Below are 20,572 nucleotides of genomic sequence, written 5' to 3'. Positions count from 1 at the left end.
GCAAAGCTGGGTGTGTGTGTAATGAATGCAAATAGTATGCAGATGAGGCGATCCCTGACCCCCCCCCCCCCCACCCACCCCGGCATAATTCCATCCCCTGAGGGAATCGTAGGTGATAATTGGTTATACTGGAAGGAATCAAGTGCGTTGGGAAACCCAAGCCTAGGTACGGCCAATTACTCCAGCCAGGACGGGTTTTCTGGTTCATTAGCGCCCCCCCCCCCGGCCCCCCAAATTCCCACCCTTGCCTGGTGCTGCTGTTACAATGACACACGCCCCCCTGGATAACCCACGATGCCACTTTCTGGGCCTGCGACCGGCATCTCTGTCCCCCTAAGCAGAGGGAAAACCACCCTGGTCTCCGGGCGCAAGGAGGGGATGTGGACGGATTCACTCTGTGCATGCTCAGCCGTAAATGGACAGGTGGGATGGAGTGAGAGAAAGAGCAGGCGTAGGGCAGTAAAGGCAGATAAGATGTTGTACTCAGCCATTTATTTTTTTAAAACACACTGAAATAGATTATCTTTGGCTGACGTGGCTTGCTTTAAAAAACAGCCCCAGGGTGCTTCCCCCCACCCCACCCGGAAACATAAAACTTGCTCTTAGTTCGTTGTAAAGCTGACAGGAGACTAGAAATGTAAAGCACGTTGAATGGGAGAAATGGGCCACGGAGAGGGGGAAAGGAACAATAAAAATAAACCGGATTCTATGTTTGTTTGTTTTTAAATGAAAGTAGCCCGCTGCTCCAAAGCCCTCTGATAGGGAGACATTTTTCTCCCTCGGTCATGATCCCAGAGCCCAGTGGGGTCATATCCCATGAAGACGATTGGTGGGAAATTCAGGACAGATCAAAGGAAGGACGTCTTCACACAGCTGACTTGGTTCTGCGCAGATAGGCCTCCAGAGCGTACGTGTGCGTAGGCAGAAGACGTGTGCCTCTCATCGCTTTGCGCGTCCTGTGCTTTTGTGCCTTCCCAAAATGGACCCTTGGTCTGATCCAGCATCGGGGCTCTTCTTCGGTCCTTCAGGCAGCACGTCAGAGCCCTCTGAGCCTTCCTCACGAGGAGAGTGCATGCTCTGGATTGGGGTCCCACTCGCCCAAGCCAGGAAGAGGCGGGTCATCAGCAGTCCTTGGAGAGCTGCTTGGTTGGAGCGTGAAGCTGCCCTTGCTGAAGAAGGGACACTTCTGGCACCGGCGCTCACTGCTGGACAGCTCCCTGAGGCTGATGTTCCTCGACCCTTGAGCCACGGAATTATTCCTGGTTTGCAGGGCAGGCAGGCACGGGGCAGCTGGGAAGCCAGTGCAGCTTCCCTAGACAGAACTGGCCACTGACCATGTGTGATGCAGGCCGGTCCCAGAATGCTCCAACAGTCCCTTGCCCTACTTGCCACAGTGCAATGACAGAGGGGGCAGGAGCGGTCGCATGCAAACGCCCCCCGCCCCCGAAGAGTGTGCCTCGCTGCTCTTTTAGGACACGGAACAGCTCTGGGAGTGCGCGCATGCGTGGCTAGCTGCCCAGCAGACAGGACATCCACGCACCTGGATGCCACGCGGTGCTCCAGCCGTGGCTCCGTGGGAGAGCCTCGGCTTTGCACGCAGAAGGTTCGACGTCCGGCAACTCCCGGCAGGGCAAGAAAAGCTCCTGCCAGAAACCCCGAAAAGCAGCTGCTGCCAGTCAGTGCTGACAATACTGGGCTCGAAGGGCCTGGGGCCTGCTTGGAGGCAGCGGCTGCTGCTGCTTGCTGCAGTTGGCGGTTAGCAGTCAGGGCTCAGCTCTCTGCAGCACGGGGCATCAAAGAGACTGCGCAATCAGGCCAGCAGGGTGGGGAGAGGCACTTTTGGGGGGGCGGAGGGGGGTCTGCATCAAAGCCGGCTAGCGGGTCCCAGGCGGGCCGGAGCTCTCCCTTGTGTCGGCTGCCTGCGGCACTAATGACCTTGATGAGGTTCCACCCTCCCTCCAACCCCCTTCCGTGGTTCCCGGTGGGAGGGGAAAAGCCGGAGCGCTTGTGTGTGATTCAGCCATGAGAAAGGGGGGGGAAGATAGGGGAGAACCGGATCTTGAAAGAAGGGGTTTCTGGGCTGCTTGCATGGCCAGGCACAAATGCAGCCACAAATCCCTTGCCCCCCCTCCCCCAGCCCCCCACCGTGGCTCAGTGGAGGTCGGAACCAGCCTGGGTCTCTGATCACCGTCTCCCAAACCCCGGTCTCCCAATGTAGCCTGTCCCAGCCCTGAAGGTTGGCTGTGGCACAGCTGTGGCCGGCAACCTGGAGGCGAGCCAGCCAGAAAACCGTGGAAACGTTGGGAGGGTTTTGCCCACCCCTTCCCTGCACACTGTAAAGCTGCCCCCCCCTCCCACCCCCGAGCACCTGACTGTCCTCAGTGCCCCCCCTGGCCACACTCTCCCCACCCACGGCCTCCTCCGCCCCTGGCGTCTCCGTTATGTGCAAGGGCCGGGGCCTCTCTCTCCACCCCCCAGACACCCCCGGACCCTCTCCAATCACCAACCTTTTCAACGAATAAAGGAGATTACAGTGAGATACGTCACAGGCACTTTCCCAGCTTGAAAAGGGCTGTAAAAATTACTTGATAGCAGAAAAATGCCACCCGCTGAAAGAATGTCAAGAGCTCTCATCACCAACAGCTGGGGGCAGGGGGGGGGCTTTTTTTTAAAAAAAAAAAAGAAGAAGAAAAAGGAGGAAGGATGATGGACTCAGGAGCCACAGTTTCAAATCCCAGCTGGGCTGCACGCACTCACGGGGAAGCCCCCCTCCCTCCTGGCCTCAGTTGGTCACCTATGAAATGGGGATAAACCTCACATGTTTAAGAGACAGGAGAAAAAGGATAAATAGTGGCTCCTTTCGAGTTCTGGCTGAAGCCCAGAATGGTTTCACAGCCCTAGCAGAATAGCGGCCTCCTTTGGACCCGTGCCTAAGACCTTGGAGAGACACTTCTGGGCAGAGGAGACAGTCGTGAGCGAGCGGAACAGACAGTCTGGCCTGGAATAAGGCCCCTTTTGGTGTCCCCCAAACGCCGCCCTCCCCAGTTCTCCTGCCCTGTCCCCGATCCACCCGTCCTCACTCCATCCTTCCTTTGGCTGGAGGCCTGAAAAGGCAGGTAACCCCATGGACCAGGCATAGGTGCCCCAAAGTGCCCTGCAGCCGCGCCTAAAGCCACCTCCCCTGCCTACTCAGCGGGAGTGGTGAGAGGGCCAGGGTGGTTCCGTCCTCCACGGCAGGCGTGTGGGCGATCGGGCGAGGGGTACGGCGGACCCTGGCTCCCCGTCCCTACCTGCGGGGTATCGCTCATTGATCGGCCAATTGTCCACCTGCAGCGTTGCGTTGCCCCCGCTCCGGGTGAAGCGCACCACGTGGTATTTGCCGTCGTTCACCATGGCGTTGCTTTCTTCGATGGTGATGTCGTCCGTGCCCACGTTGAAAATGACCCCAACCGTCCCCTGGTCCTGTAAGGAGCGAGAGAGGCAGAAGTGGGGCGGGGGGGGGAGAGAGAGAGAGAGAGAATGGGGTCAGAGCAGAGGTTGGGAAGGAATTCGGAGGGGATGAAGCGCAAGGGTCAACCAGGCTTATTTTCCTTTGGGGCGCCATCCTGGAAGGCCGGCAACACAGGAGAGACACACTGGCCTGCGTGGGCTGCAGAGATGATTAAATAACTGGCCCACTTGACCAGAAGAACGGCTGAAAGCGTTGAAAGAACTGGTCTGGCTGCCTTTGAGCTACCAAGCCAAATACAAGGTGGATGTTATTGTCATTGCAAGTCCTAAACACCTGGGATACCTAGCAGACCGCCTTCCTTTATACCGATCCAGGCGACCTTTAAGATCACCAGAGGAGGCCTTGCTGGTCCTCCCAAAATGAACAGAACGTTGCAAAGCAATATCCTTTTCGGTAGCGGCACCCACTTTCTGGAAAACCCTCCCTTGTGCGGTTTGGGAGGCAGAAAATACGGCTTTCCCTGGGATGTAATTAAAACGCCACTCTGACCTTCCTCTTAGAATCACAGAATAGCAGAGTTGGAAGGGGCCTACAAGGCCATCGAGTCCAACCCCCTGCTCAATGCAGGAATCCACCCTAAAGCAGCCCTGACAGATGGTTGTCCAGCTGCCTCTTGAAGGCCTCTAGTGTGGGAGAGCCCACCACCTCCCTAAGTCACTGGTTCCATTGTCGTACTGCTCTAACAGTCAGGAAGTTTTTCCTGATGTCCAGCTCTTCCTCGTATTGCTCTTATTGTATCTGGAGCGGTTTTTAACGTTGCGTTTTTAATCATTGTGTTTTAAATGTGATTTTCATATTGCTGTGTGAACCGCTTTGGGACTGTATAATATTTAGCGGTATATAAATATCAGAAATAAACAAATGAAGTTTGTCAAAGTACGACATTCCCGAGATACATGGAGACTGCGAAGTAAGAACGACGCAAGGCACAGCAATCAACTGCCTCTCCTGTTTCATCTAGCTTCTTCCCCAGTCAACAGGCGGCACCCTTGACGGGAGACGGGTGGTCCTTCTGGGAAAGAGTGACGGATTTTTGCTTCTTTCTGGATGAGTTTGCAATGGTCAAGTGTCGTCCCTACCTGGAGGCGGTGTGATTCCTAGTTATCTGTGGATCTCCAATTGGCCTGTCACACTGGGGCTGATTGAGTTGAGGGCATCAGATCTGGCTATCATGGTGGAAGGTTTAAAAGTGAGATGAGAGATGTCTTAGATCCATTTAAGCTAAGAAAAGGGAGGGGCCGTGGTTCAGTGGTAAAAATGCCTTATCATAGAATCATAGAATAGCAGAGTTGGAAGGGGCCTACAAGGCCATCGAGTCCAACCCCCTGCTCAATGCAGGAATCCACCCTAAAGCATCCCTGACAGAGGGTTGTCCAGCTGCCTCTTGAAGGCCTCCAGTGTGGGAGAGCCCACAACCTCCCTAGGTAACTGATTCCATTGTCGTACTGCTCTAACAGTCAGGAAGTTTTTCCTGATGTCTAGCCGGAATCTGGCTTCCTTTAACTTGAGCCCGTGATTCCGTGTCCTGCACTCTGGGAGGATCGAGAAAAGTTCCTGGCCCTCCTCTGTGGACAACCTTTCAAGTATTTGAAGAGTGACCCCATCATGTCTCCCCTCAGTCTTCTCTTCTCCAGGCTAAACATACTCAATTCTTTCAGTCTCTCCTCGTAGGGCTTTTGTTTCCTTGTGTGCAAAAGGTCCTGGGTTCAACCCCCCTCCAGCACCATCTCCAGATAAGGCTAGGAAAAAAACCTACATGAATCTCTGGAGAGCTGCTGCTGCCAGTCCGTGTTGGCAATACTGGGCTAGATGCACCCAGGGCCTGAGTCGGTATAAGGCAGCTTATGTTCCTTTGCATGCACTTCTCAAATGCAAAGTGGGTTTGATGGAGCTGCGTCAGGAGGATATGGACAGCCCAGAAACTGCGCTTCCACCGCCAATCTGATATAAGCCTACCCTGGGGTGGAATTTTAACTCAAGAAAAACGTCAGCCTCCCACCTCCAGGAGATACGGAGTTCTGCTGCCATCAATCTACCGTAATCCAGACTGGTGCCCCAAGCACAAACCGAGAAGAAGAAATACGTTCAGAACCGATAACTCAAGCATATGATCATAAACACAGACAGACCACCAAATCGCAAAACACATCCTATTCATGTATGCAGCGTATTATCAAGGAATTAGGGATCGGTAAAATGTGTACGTTTTTCTAGCTCGTCATCAGAAGAGAGACCAGATAAATTTATTAATTTTACGGAGTATACCAAAGGCATTGAATTTCCTAAATATTTCTATTGCTTTCTGTTAACCTAACACAAGGTCTCCCCACAATTCCATCCCTAGCCTGTCTATATCCTTCAATCATCTTTGGTGCCATTGTCCTCCGTCGGAAATGAGGCACGTGGTTCTTGGGGACAGGGCCTTCTTGCTGGTGGTACCATTTGTAGAATGTCCTTCCAAGGACATTCACTTGGCGCGGTTACTTCTGTCTTTCTAGAAGCAGGCAAAGACTTTTCATATGCCTTATTCCTGCTGTATTATCATCCATGTTTCGTTGTTCCTTATTCATTTTAAATTTATGCTGTTAGCCACCCTGACTACCCCCTTAATTGGAAAGACACACATTGCTTAAAAACAAACAAATCTTGGACTAGAAATGCAAAGTCTTGCGGGGAAATAGGAGAAATTCAGAAAAAAATGTTCCCCCTTAAGTTTTTGCAAAGATCTCTGGAATTTTTTGGGGGGGAAATCCAATTCCTCCCAAATTCTTCCATTTCCCCAACATATTCTCCATATTTTTTTCCTCCCTGGGCCTTGGATACAGTTTGAACAAACAGTTTGGGAAGTTGGAGGTAAAAACTATCTTAAAACATCCTTTGTTTTGTTTCTTTTCTTTCTGATGTTACGGCTTTGTGCGTTCTCTTATTAAACACACACTGCTTTGTCATGGGATGTTAAGGCTGCACACGCTTCCGTCCAAGGGACGGGTGGCATTGCTCACCTTCACGTTTTCTTACACGTAGGAAGCTGCCGTAGTATCTATTTCTCCATGTAGACCAGTGTTGCCTACACTGGCTGGCAACAGCTGTTTGTGATTCCAGGCAGAAAAGGGCATCTCTTCATCTCAGGCTAACTGTTCCCTTTAACTGGAAATGCTGAGTATTGAACTGGAGGACTTAATTGGAAACACTGAGGATTGAACTGGAGGACCTATCTGGAAATGCTGAGGATTGAACTGGAAACGCTGAGGATTGAACTGGAAACACTGAGGATTGAACTGGAGAACTTAACTGGAAACGCTGAGGATTGAACTGGAAACGCCAAGGACTGAACTGGAAATGAGGATTGAACTGGAGAACTTAACTGGAAACGCTGAAGATTGAACTGGAAACGCTGAGGATTGAACTGGAAACACTGAGGATTGAACTGGAGAACTTAACTGGAAACGCTGAGGATTGAACTGGAAACGCCAAGGACTGAACTGGAAATGAGGATTGAACTGGAGAACTTAACTGGAAACGCTGAGGATTGAACTGGAAACGCTGAGGATTGAACTGGAAACACTGAGGATTGAACTGGAGAACTTAACTGGAAACGCTGAGGATTGAACTGGAAACGCCAAGGACTGAACTGGAAATGAGGATTGAACTGGAGAACTTAACTGGAAACGCTGAGGATTGAACTGGAGGACTTAACTGGAAACGCTGAGGATTGAACTGGAAACACTGAGGATTGAACTGGAGAACTTAACTGGAAACGCTGAGGATTGAACTGGAGGACTTAACTGGAAATGCTGAGGATTAAACTGGAGGACTTAACTAGAAATGCAGAGGATTGAACTGGAAACGCCAAGGACTGAACTGGAAATGAGGACTGAACTGGAGAACTTAACTGGAAACGCTGAGGATTGAACTGGAAACGCTGAGGATTGAACTGGAGAACTTAACTGGAAACGTTGAGGATTGAACTGGAGGACTTAACTAGAAATGCAGAGGATTGAACTGGAAACGCCAAGGACTGAACTGGAAATGAGGACTGAACTGGAGAACTTAACTGGAAACGCTGAGGATTGAACTGGAGAACTTAACTGGAAACGTTGAGGATTGAACTGGAGGACTTAACTAGAAATGCAGAGGATTGAACTGGAAACGCCAAGGACTGAACTGGAAATGAGGATTGAACTGGAAACGCTGAGGATTGAACTGGAGGACTTCTGCAATGAAAGGGTGAGCTCTATCACTTAGCTACAGTCCATCCCCTGGTACAGGGGAAGGTGTCCTTGGCTGCTTCCAGATAAACGGCTTCCAGCACTACTATTGTAGAGCTATTCTTTTCTTTCTCTCATTGATTTTTTTGTGGAAAGGGGGGAAAAAAAGATGGAAGACGCAGTGGGAAATTATGGGAGAGTTACAAGGAGAAGCCAGAATTGATGGTGGTACAGATAAGCTGAGGGTTCACTCTTGGGAGTGCTCTGCCGGGAGGATGTGTGAGAAATGATTGAACAAGGCCTTCTTCGTCGCTCTGCCTCGAGAAGAGAGTTGCCTCTTTGGAAGGGCAAGAGAGGACATCTCCCTCACGGCCAGCCTCCTGCATCTGCCATCACCGAGCAGGGCTTCCAAGCAGGTTTGGGCCTCGGCCATTTTGGAAACCCAGCGCATGATTGGTGGGGGAGGGAGAGATGCTGAAAACCCCACCTGGGAAAGACGGAGGGCGGGACGCGACGGGGCCGTTCCGTGTCCACCTCAGGCGCTCGCTGTACAGCGCGGATCGTAGCGGCCTCCTAATGAGCTTGCAGCAGCTGTGGGGATGCCACATACCCAAACCATCTCACTGAGCAGCATGCGTGCTTTCAACTCAAAAGCCGCCTTGCATGCTTGCCTCCGCCTCTGCCCAGGCAGGACCCGCCTCAGCATGGAGGCCTGCTTAATGGTTTGGTGCCAGGGGAGGAGCTGCAAGGGGCAGCTCCTACCCAGCTTTTGGAGGGCCCTCGGCCAAGGGAACACCCATGGGGGCCCTCCCTCCGTGAGCCCACCTTCTCACCGCCATGCCCCCAGCTGTTCGCACTCCTCCTCCTCCTCTTCCTCATCATGGCTGCCACTGGCTTGCTTGAGAGCCAGGGATTTACATGTGCCGTGGCATCTGCTCTTCCTCATCTCCACCATGGTGGTCTTGGACCAGACTGAGAAGCAGGAGAACCACCAGGTTGCAGTGGCAAAAGGAACAGCAGCTCCAGGGAGCTGTCCCCTCCAGGAGTGTGGGCCCTCAGCAGACGCCCAACCAAGCCTACCTTTGACACCAGCTGCGCTTCTGCAGGTGGTTCTACTCCAAGGAAGGTAGAATCATAGAATCATGGAATAGCGGAGTTGGAAGGGGCCCACGAGGCCATCAAGTCCAACCCCCTGCTCAATGCAGGAATCCACCCTAAAGCATCCCTGACAGATGGTAGTCCAGCTGCCTCTTGAAGGCCTCGAGTGTGGGAGAGCCCACAACCTCCCTAGGGAACTGATTCCATTGTCGTACTGCTCTAACAGTCAGGAAGTTTTTCCTCATGTCTAGCCGGAATCTGGCTTCCTTTATCTTGAGCCCGTTGTTCCGTGTCCTGCACTCTGGGAGGATCGAGAAGAGATCCTGGCTCTCCTCTGTGTGACAACCTTTCCAGTATTTGAAGAGTGCTCTCATGTCTCCCTTCCATCTTCTCTTCTCCAGGCTAAACAGGCCCAGTTCTTTCAGTCTCTCCTCATAGGGCTTTGTTTCCAGACCCCTGATCATCCTGGTTGCCCTCCTCTGAACACGCTCCAGCTTTTCTGCATCCTTCTTGAATTGTGGAGCCCAGAACTGGACGCAATACTCTAGATGAGGCCTAACCAGGGCCGAATAGAGAGGAACCAGTACCGCCCACGATTTGGAAGCTATACTTCTATTAATGCAGCCCAAAATAGCATTGGCCTTTCTTGCAGCCATGTCTCACTGTTGGCTCATATTCAGCTTGTGATCTACAACAATTCCAAGATTCTTCTCGTTTGTAGTATTGCTGAGCCAAGTATCCCCCATCTTGTAACTGGGCATTTGGTTTCTATTTCCTAAATGTAGAACTTGGCATTTCTCCCTATTAAATTTCATTCTGTTGTTTTCAGAAGGTAACCAGAAGGTCCTCTGCGCCAACGCTGTCTCTCCTGGCGTGAAGCTTCTGGTGACCTCCCTGGGTTCGTTCCACCCCCTTCCTCCACTCCAACCACTGGGCTCCACACCCTTCAGTGCTGGAGACCCTAGGGCCCCTTCCTCCACTCTGCCTCCCCCCTGAGCAGACACCTGCCTTCCCCGCCCTGCTCCCCTCGCTCCCCTCCTGCTCCTACCGGCTCACTTGATGCAGCTCTGACTAATCATAGCTCCCTTAATCCAGTTCCCGGTGCAGCCGCCGATTGACAGTGCGCGGCCTAATCTCGTTTGCCTCATCAATAAGCTAACGATCAGGGCTGCTTAATTTCATTTGCAGCAGAGCGGTAATTAATCCAGTTCTGCAGCCGCCTCCCTGGGAAAGGAGCGCAGAGGGCTGCAGGGCGAGAGGCGAGACGGCTCAGAGATTGGGGCTGTGGGGGGCCGAGAGGGGCACTGAAGGGTGTTTGCTGTGGGGGGAGGCGTATTACCAAGGGGTACGAGCCTGCCAGTCAGTGTTGGCAGTACTGGGAGAGATGGACCCAGAGTCTGGCTCTATGCGCCTAAAACATGCCCCGTCTCTCGTATGTCCTTGCACGCCAGGGAGATGTGCTCTAGTTCTAGAGAAATCCCATGCATGGTTACTCGGAAGTAAATCCTTTTTGAGGTCAGGGAAGTGAGTACGGGGACCCAGCTCCAATGCCTTCCCTCTTATCTCAAGGTCAACTCCTAGTGCTCTCCGTCGCAAAAGCAAGAATCCGGTTCGACGGGAGGACCGCGCGCACTTGGCATGCAAAACCGGCTCTTTTGCATGCTTAGATGAATGATGGGCAGCGCAATGCTTCCCTGACATGGAACGCGGACCCATTTCGGCCCAGCTGTGTGCATCCTTCCTTCTTGCGCATAATATACACGACCCCCCCCTTCCTTGGGAGCATTAAATCAGTCCATAACTCACCATGGGCTGTTCCTTCTAAGCAAGGGTGCTTATGTGGTTATAAAGCGCTCGAGATGAGTTATGGGAGCCCAGCGCACACGCGGCCACATTTCAAGCCAGCTGTCACCCTAAGCAACAACAGGCGATGGACCTGGAGTAGCAGGCTTTCCCCCTGAAGCAGGGCGGGGTGGTTTGGGGGCTGAAACGCCTCTCTCCCGATGTCCGCCCCCTATAAATGTGCAGCTGCCCACATACGACCCTTCCACGGAGATCTGGCTTGCTGCCACAGACCCACGGCCGCGCTTCACAACCACCCCTTTCTACATGCCGTCATTTTCCGGAAGCCAGCGTTCGGTTTCAGAATGCATGGTATTCGAAGCGTTAGAGCGAGATCACATCACGCCAGTCCTTTTCCAACTTCATTGGCTGCCAGTCCAGGTCTGGGCCCGATTCAAAGTGCTGGTATTGACATTCAAAGCCCTAAATGGTTTGGAGCCAGGTTATTTGAAGGAACGCCTCCTCCCATATGTACCTGCCTGGACCTTAAGATCATCTACAGGGGCCCTTCTCCGTGAGCCCCTGCCAAAGGAAGTGAGGCAGGTGGCTACTAGGAGCAGGGCCTTCTCTGCTGTGGCACCCCGGCTGTGGAACGAGCTCCCCAGAGAGGTCCGCCTGGCGCCTACACTGTACTCCTTTCGTCGCCAGCTGAAGACCTTTTTATTCACTCAGTATTTTAACACTTAATTTTAACTTAAATTTAAATTCTACTGTTCTAACTCTGTATTTTAATCTTATATCAATTTTGCTGCATGGTTTTATCCTGGTTGTGCTTTTTATATTGTATTTTGTATTTGTGTTTTTAACCTGTTGGTTGTTTTATTGTGGTTTTAATTTTTGTGAACTGCCCAGAGAGCTTCGGCTATTGGGCGGTATAAAAATGTAATAAACAAATAAAACAAATAAATAAATAAATAAATAAAGGGTGGCAGTGAACATGTGCAGAGTGCCTTTCCGGCACCACTGATGACCACTGCACACACCCCCACACACCTGGCATTACAGACCTTGGCTTCCCAGAAACGTCTTCCAAAGAAAACTCCCGCTCCTCTATTTTAATGAAACGAATCTTAGGGTGCCATCCTACGCATGCTTAGACACAACTCCCAGCATCCCCCAGCCATCCATATTGGCTGGGGATGCTGGGACCTGTACATTTCCCTCCCCGCCCCCGTCTAAACATGCATACCACTGCAGCCTTAGTTGATTAATCCCATGAGTTTTAATGATGAATCAATCGATTACATGTGCATAAATCTGTGTATGAATATTAATTCTGCAGTAAAAGTGTATTTATTCTTTGTTTGTCTGGATGAACAGGAGTGTCACAGGCTCAGATGTGGCGGAGCAAGAAATATGTCTGCTGTGTGAGAGGAAAAGCGGAATAGTTCTTCTAAGGTGGCAGTAGCCACCTGCGTTCTCCCCTCCCCCTTTTTGGGGGTGAGCCGTTGCCTCAAAAATAATGTGAAACGTTTTAAAACCTGCTACCCAATTAAATCAGGGCCACCTTTTAAAATAAATTAATCCAACCCATTAATCACTTCAGCATTGCAGCCCTATTTCTGAAATATAGAAATTAACCGCAAGTGTTCCTGACACACAAGCTGGAGTTGAATTCCCTCCGCAGCAGCCTTAACCAGTCTGGTGCCCAAAGCGGTGTTGGACAACAAATCCTACCATCCCCATGCCATCTGGGGATGATGGGGGGTGTAGTCCAACACATTTGGAGTTAGGCTTCAAGGCTGAAAAACACACACCCCTTCCTTAACAATCCTGGGCTCCAAAGCTTTTTTGTCAGGGCTGCAACAGAACCTGGGACCTCAGATCCCTGTCCGGCTGTCTGGGGTTCCACAGAACTCTTTGTCAGAGAGTATAGCACTCTGTGGCACTTGAAAGTTGGCATACCGCTGTATCAAGCTTAAGCTGGCCAAATAAAGGAGGCCATTTCACTTTGGGCATCATAACCTTTGGGCACTGACTCAGAACCCGTTGTGAGCTCTTTTAAGACGTTATTGTATTATTTCTCATTGTTGTTTTTAACCTGTTTTATTGTGTGAGCTGCACTGACAGGGCCTTCTCTGCATTGGCTCCGACACCTTTGGAACAAAACTCCCATCAAGGAGGCCTTGAAAACGTATTATGGTGCCGTGCTGTTGCTGCTGGTTTTATCGATTGGCTTTTATTGTTTTTATTGCTATTTTATTGAGTTCGTGTTTTTACTGCTTTTAATATATATTTTTACTGCGTCTACGTATTTTATTGCTGTAAGCTGCCTTGGAGGGCTTCTGCTCTGAGAGGCGGCTGAGAAATGTTTTAAATGGCATGGAATGAAAACTTTTCGATACAGGGGCAGCATATAAATAAGGCTGCGATCCTATGCGTGTTCAGACAGAAAAAAAGTCCCCCAGCATCCAGCATCCCCCAGCCAGAAAAAGAGACCTACAACTCCCATCATCCCATGCTGGTCAACTGGGGCATGCTGGAAGCTGTAGGCCTTTTTTCCTGTCTAAACATGCATACCCTAAAAAAACACAAACTACTGAAAATCCGACAACCGCAAAGAGAATGTCTATATAAAGCAACTGTTAAGAGGTGGGGAAAGGCACAGGGGTGGGGTGGGGGGGGGCATTATTAAGGGCTTATTACGCTAAGCAGTGATTAATACCACGCGGTGGGAACGGCTGGCTAGCTGTGCGTGCTCACGCTGCTTATTAGAGCCATGCATGTAATTATTGCATTAAACCCGGATTATTAGAGCGCCAGGGCGTGCACGCTTTATTAATGGCTGCCCCGGGGCCCCCACAGTTCGGAGAGGAGGAGGCCCTTGCCCCACACCTGGAGAAGTTAGCAACATGCAGCAGTTGCCCAGGGAGTGCGATACGTGATCACGAAGTGGGGTGGACCGGGGCGCCAAAACATGGCTCCTGAGCTTCAGAGAGCACATCCGGAACTGGCCACGGTGGCTACTGACAAGACGTCCTGATTTCATCCACGGCGAGGACAAGTTCTGAATCCGGGCTCCTAGGAAATGTAATGGCGCATCCCGCTGAATTGCAGAAGACCTCTCCCTCCAATGCAAACCAGCAACGATTTTGTGGGCGGGACGGGACAGGGCAGAAAACGGAGCGCTCCAACATGCCGTATCGAACCCTTGGCCTAGCAGATCCCCGAAGGCTGTGGGACATCGGGTTGCCGCTGAGTGGGTGTCTTTGGACAGCCCAAGGCTGCGCTAAAGCACCATCTCAGAAACATCACACCGACAAGGAGGGCAACCAGGAGGATCAGGGGTCTGGAAACAAAGCCCCATGAAGAGAGACTGAAAGAACTGGGCCTGTTTAGCCTGGAGAAGAGAAGATTGAGGGGAGACATGAGAGCACTCTTCAAAGACTTAAAAGGTTGTCACACAGAGGAGGGCCAGGATCTCTTCTCGATCCTCCCAGAGTGCAGGACACGGAATAACGGGCTCAAGTTAAAGGAAGCCAGATTCTGGCTGGACACCAGGAAAAACTGCCTGACTGTTAGAGCAGTGCGACAATGGAATCAGTTACCTAGGGAGGTTGTGGGCTCTCCCACACTAGAGGCCTTCAAGAGGCAGCTGGACAAGCCTCTGTCAGGGATGCTTTAGGGTGGATTCCTGCATTGAGCAGGGGGTTGGGCTCGATGGCCTTGTAGGCCCCTTCCAACTCTGCTGTTCTATGATTGTATGACAGATGCATTTAGAAGAGCGTTTGGGGAGGGAGCCCTGCCTCGCAGCCATCAGAGACGTGCCTAGTGGTTTGCCTCCTCCAGGCTGGCATCTCATCACCAACAGCTCCTCTCCTCCCCTGGGCAAGCGCTCCGGAGCGATCCATCTCCCCTGCCACTTGGCTTGCTCCTGGGTCAACGCCACTGAAGGGTAGAGCCCATCTTGGGTGACAAGTGGCTGCAGCTCTTGGTGTCTTCGAAAGAAATAATCATCATTACCCGGCCCTCTCCCGACCCTTGGCTCAGCGACAGGCACCTTCCTACATCCAAGGGCAGCGAATTTCCACCAGTTCATTCCACTGCTGTCAAAAAGAAATATCCGCCCACGTCAGCTCCTCCACACCACCGCGTCCTCTTCTCACAAAGGCGTTGCCTTGCTATCTGCACGTGCAGGGGTGCAGGGCCAGCTTCAAGGGTTGGCGTTTAATTTAAATTTATTTATTTAGTCTTGGGCACCTGCCAAGGCCCCTTTCCGGGCAGGAGATGGGGAAGGGGGATTGTTTAGCTTGGAACAAAAGTGAGTAAGGGGAGACACACCAGAGGTGTACAACATTATGCAAGGTGTGGAGCTATTTTTCTCCCTCTCTCGTAATACTGGAACGCAACGGGGTCACATCCCATGAAGCTAAATGATAGGAGATTCAGGACAGACCGAAGGAAGGACTTCTTCACACAGCGCAGAGTTTAAATATGGAATTCATTGCCGCAGGACATCATGATGGCCACCAATTTGGATGGCTCTATCCATGGCTACTAGCCCTGATGGTTGTGTGCTATCTCTAGTATCCGAGGCAGGAAGCCTGTGTGCCCCAGGTGCTGGGGAACATGGGTGGGAGGGTGCTGTTGCACCGTGTCCTGCTTTGTTGGACTCTGGCTGACGGCTGTTTGGCCCCTGTGTGAACAGAGTGCTGGACTAGATGGACCCTCGGTCTGATCCAGCATCAGGGCACTTCTTATGTTCTTAAGCAAACGGGCTGTGGTTGCCATGGCAAGTGTGTGTGTGTGTGTGTGTGTGTGTGTGATCCAGAGAGAAAGTCACACTGAAGACACCCACCCCCAAAACCTGGTGCCAGTGCTGTGTGGAAAATTCTTGCCACTTTGTACCCTAGGGAGGTTGTGGGCTCTCCCACACTAGAGGCCTTCAAGAGGCAGCTGGACAACCATCTGTCAGGCTGCTTTAGGGTGGATTCCTGCGTTGAGCAGGGGGTTGGACTCGATGGCCTTGTAGGCCCCTTCCAACTCTGCTATTCTATGATTCTATGATCTTGGGGACACGTAACCCCACTGGGATGGCCAGTCAGGAATCCCTTCTCCGCTTTCTGTGATGTTAACAAAGCGTTCAAGCAAGACGAGTCGGTTAAGGGGGGGGGAATTTAAAGAGTTGCTTCTTTCTTGCCCCTCCCTAAGGGCCCAAATGTCATCCCCACCACCGCCAACACACTACTGCGTGGGTGGAAGGAGGAAGACAGCGACGGCAGCCCTGTAAAGATGGGCGGAAAGACCCTCCATGAAAGACAAGGCGGCTCAGTGTGTCTGTATATCCATGCTCCTTCGGCATGAGCAGTGTGCTGTCGCTAAGCTCCGTCGAAGCCCGTCAGGTTGAGACTGGCACACGGAGTTACTTAGGCAGAGATTTATGTCACTCGCCGAGGATGAAAATTAAAAAAGAAGAAGGGGGGGAAAGAAAGAATGGGGAGGGGGATTGGATTTATGAGACTACAGGCAAACCCAGACCCCAGGATGTTGGGAGTCGGTACGTGAGCCTTAACGGCTCGCTGGCACCATAACTCCTCTGAGCGAGGGAGCGAGTATGGCTGACTGGCCCGGGGGCCCTCCCAGCCAGGGGTTTAATGGACCATGCAAGGCCAGAGAAAAAGAGAAGGCCTCTTGTCTACTCCAAGATGGCTGCCAAGGCACCAAAATGGCCTCCTCCTCTTTCTCCAATGGCCAACGCATCCCATTCCTCCTGCCGTTTGCACCCCAACACCGAGGCTGTGACTTGGGGGCTGCTCAACTTTCCAAGCCGGGGAGTTGGATCACGCGTCCGTTTTGCAGGTTTCGTTTCGCTATCTCATGTCACAACACTTTGCCGGGCTGGTGTTGTGTGTGGGCAGCGGAGACTCAAAGCTTGACGGAAAGACGCCTCATGGACATTGAGCTTGTGTCAAGATGGCTGCCCTCACCTGTGGGCAGCAAGGCCACAAAATGGCCCCTTGTGTGTGACAGAACTTCCCGTCTGTATGGCAAGAACCCCAACGCTGTGACAGTCTTCTTCCCCACACTCAATAACTGAATTGTGCCAACATGTCCTCTAGTACTGACAACACCACAGCCACACAGAGAGGAATAAAATGGCCGCTACTAGGAAAACCTTGTTTCCTTCTGTCTGCCCATCCTATGTCAGAAAACGTGTCAAATCCAATGTTCTTACTCTCCTAAACAAAAAAAACAGGTATGACAAACCTGGTTGCCCCCAACGGTCTTACGTAACTCAACCAAATAGCTACGGTCTCTTTGTAGGCCAATTTATTTGTCTCCTCTGTGTTCACCTCAAAGACTCCAGGCAACACTATAATGTGTTGCCCCCATAACAATCCATGGGGTTCTCTGCTTGGGGCTAAACGTCTTGCTCTTCCTGTCCAGAGATCTCTTCAGCTGTCCAAAAGGCCCCTGGCGTAGCTGGCAGCAGTTTCTTACGGGTCATTTCTGAGGGGAAGACGCATCCCTTCAGGCTATCCAAGCACTCTGCCCAGCCTCATGGCCTCCAGCCAGATCTCAGAACTCACTACTCATTATTTTCACCCGGGAAAGGGCTATAAATACTCATAGGTAAATAAATAATATAATGTCATCCCCATTTTACAGATGGAAGAACAGAGTCCGCCTCCCCACAACCCCATCTGGGTCTATTGAGAAGCTGGAAACCTGAACCCCCTTTTTTACATGCTGGGAACTGGACTACAGTTCAGATGCACCCCTCTAATCCAAGAACTGCAGGACATGCCTTTTCCTCATTACTCAGTTCCTTAGTAGTGAGGGAAATGCACTCTGGACATGGTCTGGGGCAGACAAATAAACTTATCTTCTTCTAAGTACATTGACAACAGAACTGTGGCTCAAATTACTCCATTGGCATCCTCAGTGGTAGGCAAAATGCCCTTTTAGGGCGCGTGTTCAGACAGAAAAAAAGCCCTACAACTGCCCCAGCCAGCCATGCTGAGATATGGACATGCAAACTGCACCCACACATTTAACATCTCACGTGATTTGGCTCCAAGAGAGAACCCACAGTAAGCTAAATCACAGAGGGGCGACTTGAACCCAAGTCTTCCAGAGAGGGAAGGTCCAGCTCTATGCTCACTGGAGACCCACCCAGAGGGGAATGTGGAGGGGCCTCTTTGAATACCCAGGGCCCAACGGTGTCATTCCATAACTGCAAATGATGTTGCATTAGTGGAAACTGGATTCTGAACTACGCGCAGGAGAAAAACCCAACTAAAGTTACGTTACCGTAAGCAAGGCGGAGCAAGCGGTTTTGCGTAGCTCTTGTGCGTCCGCGTTATGCAACCCCTTGCACAACTGTCATGCAAGATGCTGCGTATCGCGTTGCACAACCGGTTGCACAAGCATCAGGGGCACACGCTTGCACGATGCCAGTGCTACTTGAGCCTGTGCAACGTCAGCGGTGCCTGGAAGCAGATGGGATTTCTCCACAGCCGCAGCGTCTTTCCGCCCGGCTCCTGAGCTCGTCTGTTCAAGTCCCACCACTCAAAACTACCGGGGCTGCAAACAGCTACTTAACCTCAGCCAGCAAAGTGGTGGCAGTGTTCTTTTCTGCTTCGTTTCCCACCACCCAAGTGAGACCGAGGGTTATTTATGGGCAGCATGGAGGAGCTGGGACCACACACCCCACTCAACAGGTGCTTTCTCCCAGCCTGCAACACGAGAACACCCCTTCCCCCAATGTACTGGGGACTTGAGAAAGATCTGTTGGGCAGTTTAAGGGCCGCCTTGGAGGCAGACCCAACCATGGCCCACGGTCAGTTTCTAAGAAGAGCAGTGCTGGGCTGACGCTGAATGTCACAACCAGTGGTGTCGTGCAGGCAGGGCCCGCAGGGACGCAGCCCCGACACTTTTTCATGAGCAGGGACCCCGATGTCATCTGCCACTCCCCTCGGATGTCCCTTTTCCCTCTGAGCTTCGTTGCAATCCTCACAGTGGGCGGGGGGAATGAATTCTCCTAGGAACAATATATTATTCCATGTCATTATGCAAAGTGTTTCGGAGTGAACTATTAGATTTACCTGCTCCTGGTGCAGATGAAAACGGCCAGAACTGTTTTGCTGATAGGGACCCAAACTTGGCCCCTCCTTGGGGGTGTGGCTATGGAGACTGTCGTGATGGGTGTCTGCATTTCCAAATTTTTCACTACACCACTGCCTCACAACACTGTCTCCTCTCCCTCCTCTCTAATTCAACACTGAAGTGAAGGACTACACAGGTGAGGCAAATGCACTCTCTACATGCTCAGACACGGCGCCTTCCTTTCTAAGTTCCTCTGGACGGGTTCCAGGCCAGAGCCCCTTGGTACCAAAAACAGGGCTGAGGAGTTCACCCGGTCGCTTCCAGGCTTTGCGAAATCCTGTGTAAACCAAGGTAGGCTGGTGGGCATCAACCGGGGGCCCTTTTTTACCCCTCCAATTTCAAAGCGGAGCCTGACCTAGGGTTACAAAACCACAGCCCCACGTCCTTAAAAGCGTGCAAAGGCTGCTTACGCCAGGCTGGGCCATGAAAGCCCTTTCTCAAAACTTGGAAGATGCAGCTGATTCTGGGGTGGCGAAGCCTATTTATAAACGGACCGACGCAGTTGCAGCAGAGGGGGCGGGGGGAACGGAGGGTTATTTACGGCAATCCTTGGGGTGCAGACGGACACGCGGGGGGAGGTCCGCCACCCAGGGCTGATGGATGGCGTCGGCCTCCGCAGCCCGTTCTGTCTCTTCCGACAGCTTTGCCAGCCGCTCCTGGTTCCCTGGCAACGGGGCGGGATCAATCTCTTGGCAGGGTCGCTCCATCCACCTGTCAGCCTACATCAACACCTCATCGCTCACCCCGGGGCTGCCGGAGGATGCACCAGTAATAGAGATATATGCGGGGGCCAAGCCAGACTGCAAGGTGGACCTGCAACGGGGGAAGGCAAGGAGGGGGGAAACATGGGAGAGGTTTGCAAGATGCCAAATCCTCGGCTCTTTGCTAGAACCTAGAGCCCATAAGGGCGTCAGAAGTGCCCTGATGCTGGATCCATCCAGTCCATCACTCTGTTCACACAGAGGTCAACCAGGGACCAACAGAGCAGGACACGGTGCAACAGCACCCTCCCGCCCATGTTCCCCAGCAACTGCTGCACACAGGCCTACTGCCTCGGGTCTCCTCCTCTTCTTCAACCTGCTTGTCCACCTGCCTCTTGCTCCATCCCAGAAAACGGTGGTGGCAACGAGGATGAGCAGAAGACACCCACAGCCCCCTGGCTCTCTGCCCGTCAAGCAAGCAAGTCCAGCCACGTTGAGGAACAGGAGATGCAAGAAAGGCTGGGGACCACGGCGGGGAGGAGGAGGAGGACTCTCGGAGTGATGGGCACCACCTGACGTTGTCTTGTCCAAGGGCCCCCCAAAACCTGGGCCGAAGCTGCTCCTTCCTGCTCCTCTTCCGGCACTGAGCCCTTAAGCAGACTTCCACGCGGAGTCAACGGTCGTGAGACGGCAGCCTTCCAAATCCTGGAGCCATCACTGCTCCTTGGGGACTCTGCCACTGTTAGGGGCCCCTAATTATAGTTGGGTGGTGGGTGGTGGGTGTGGGGGGAGCAGGCGAGAGAAAAAGATGTTGCAGGTGGGTGGAAGGAGGGCAGCTGAAGTGACGGTCTCTGACTTAGTCGCCCCCCCTCCCGAGAAGAAATAAAAGGGAACCAGTTAATTAGAAGCTAATGAGTCTAAATCTGCACGTGAGGCAGACAGCTTATTAGTGGGGCTTTAATTACAGTTTTGCCAGGGAGAACACATGCCAAAGGTATAGAACATCGGTTTCCAGCCCCCGCAATCCATAGGCAAAGCTCATCAGCTGGAAAAGCCCCCCCCCAATCACTCAACAGGGAGGATCAAGCAGAGCTCATGAAGGA

The 20,572-nt window shown here is 52.2% G+C and overlaps 1 protein-coding gene across 2 annotated transcripts in view; it reads right to left on the bottom strand.

Annotated features, from left to right (window-relative positions):
- The window catches only part of NRXN2 (neurexin 2), a 250,888-nt gene that overhangs the window by 42,592 nt on the left and 187,724 nt on the right, over positions 1-20,572 (bottom strand). For both annotated transcript variants that reach the window (XM_063146186.1, XM_063146185.1), the window contains exon 15: positions 3,291-3,462. In XM_063146186.1, the coding sequence (XP_063002256.1) occupies positions 3,291-3,462 (172 nt within the window). The remainder of the gene's footprint in view (positions 1-3,290; positions 3,463-20,572) is intronic.

Source organism: Elgaria multicarinata, chromosome 21, assembly GCF_023053635.1.
Source record: "Elgaria multicarinata webbii isolate HBS135686 ecotype San Diego chromosome 21, rElgMul1.1.pri, whole genome shotgun sequence".
In the NCBI taxonomy this organism is placed as follows: Eukaryota; Metazoa; Chordata; class Lepidosauria; order Squamata; family Anguidae; genus Elgaria; species Elgaria multicarinata.
This window is presented reverse-complemented; position numbering and strand designations above follow the sequence as displayed.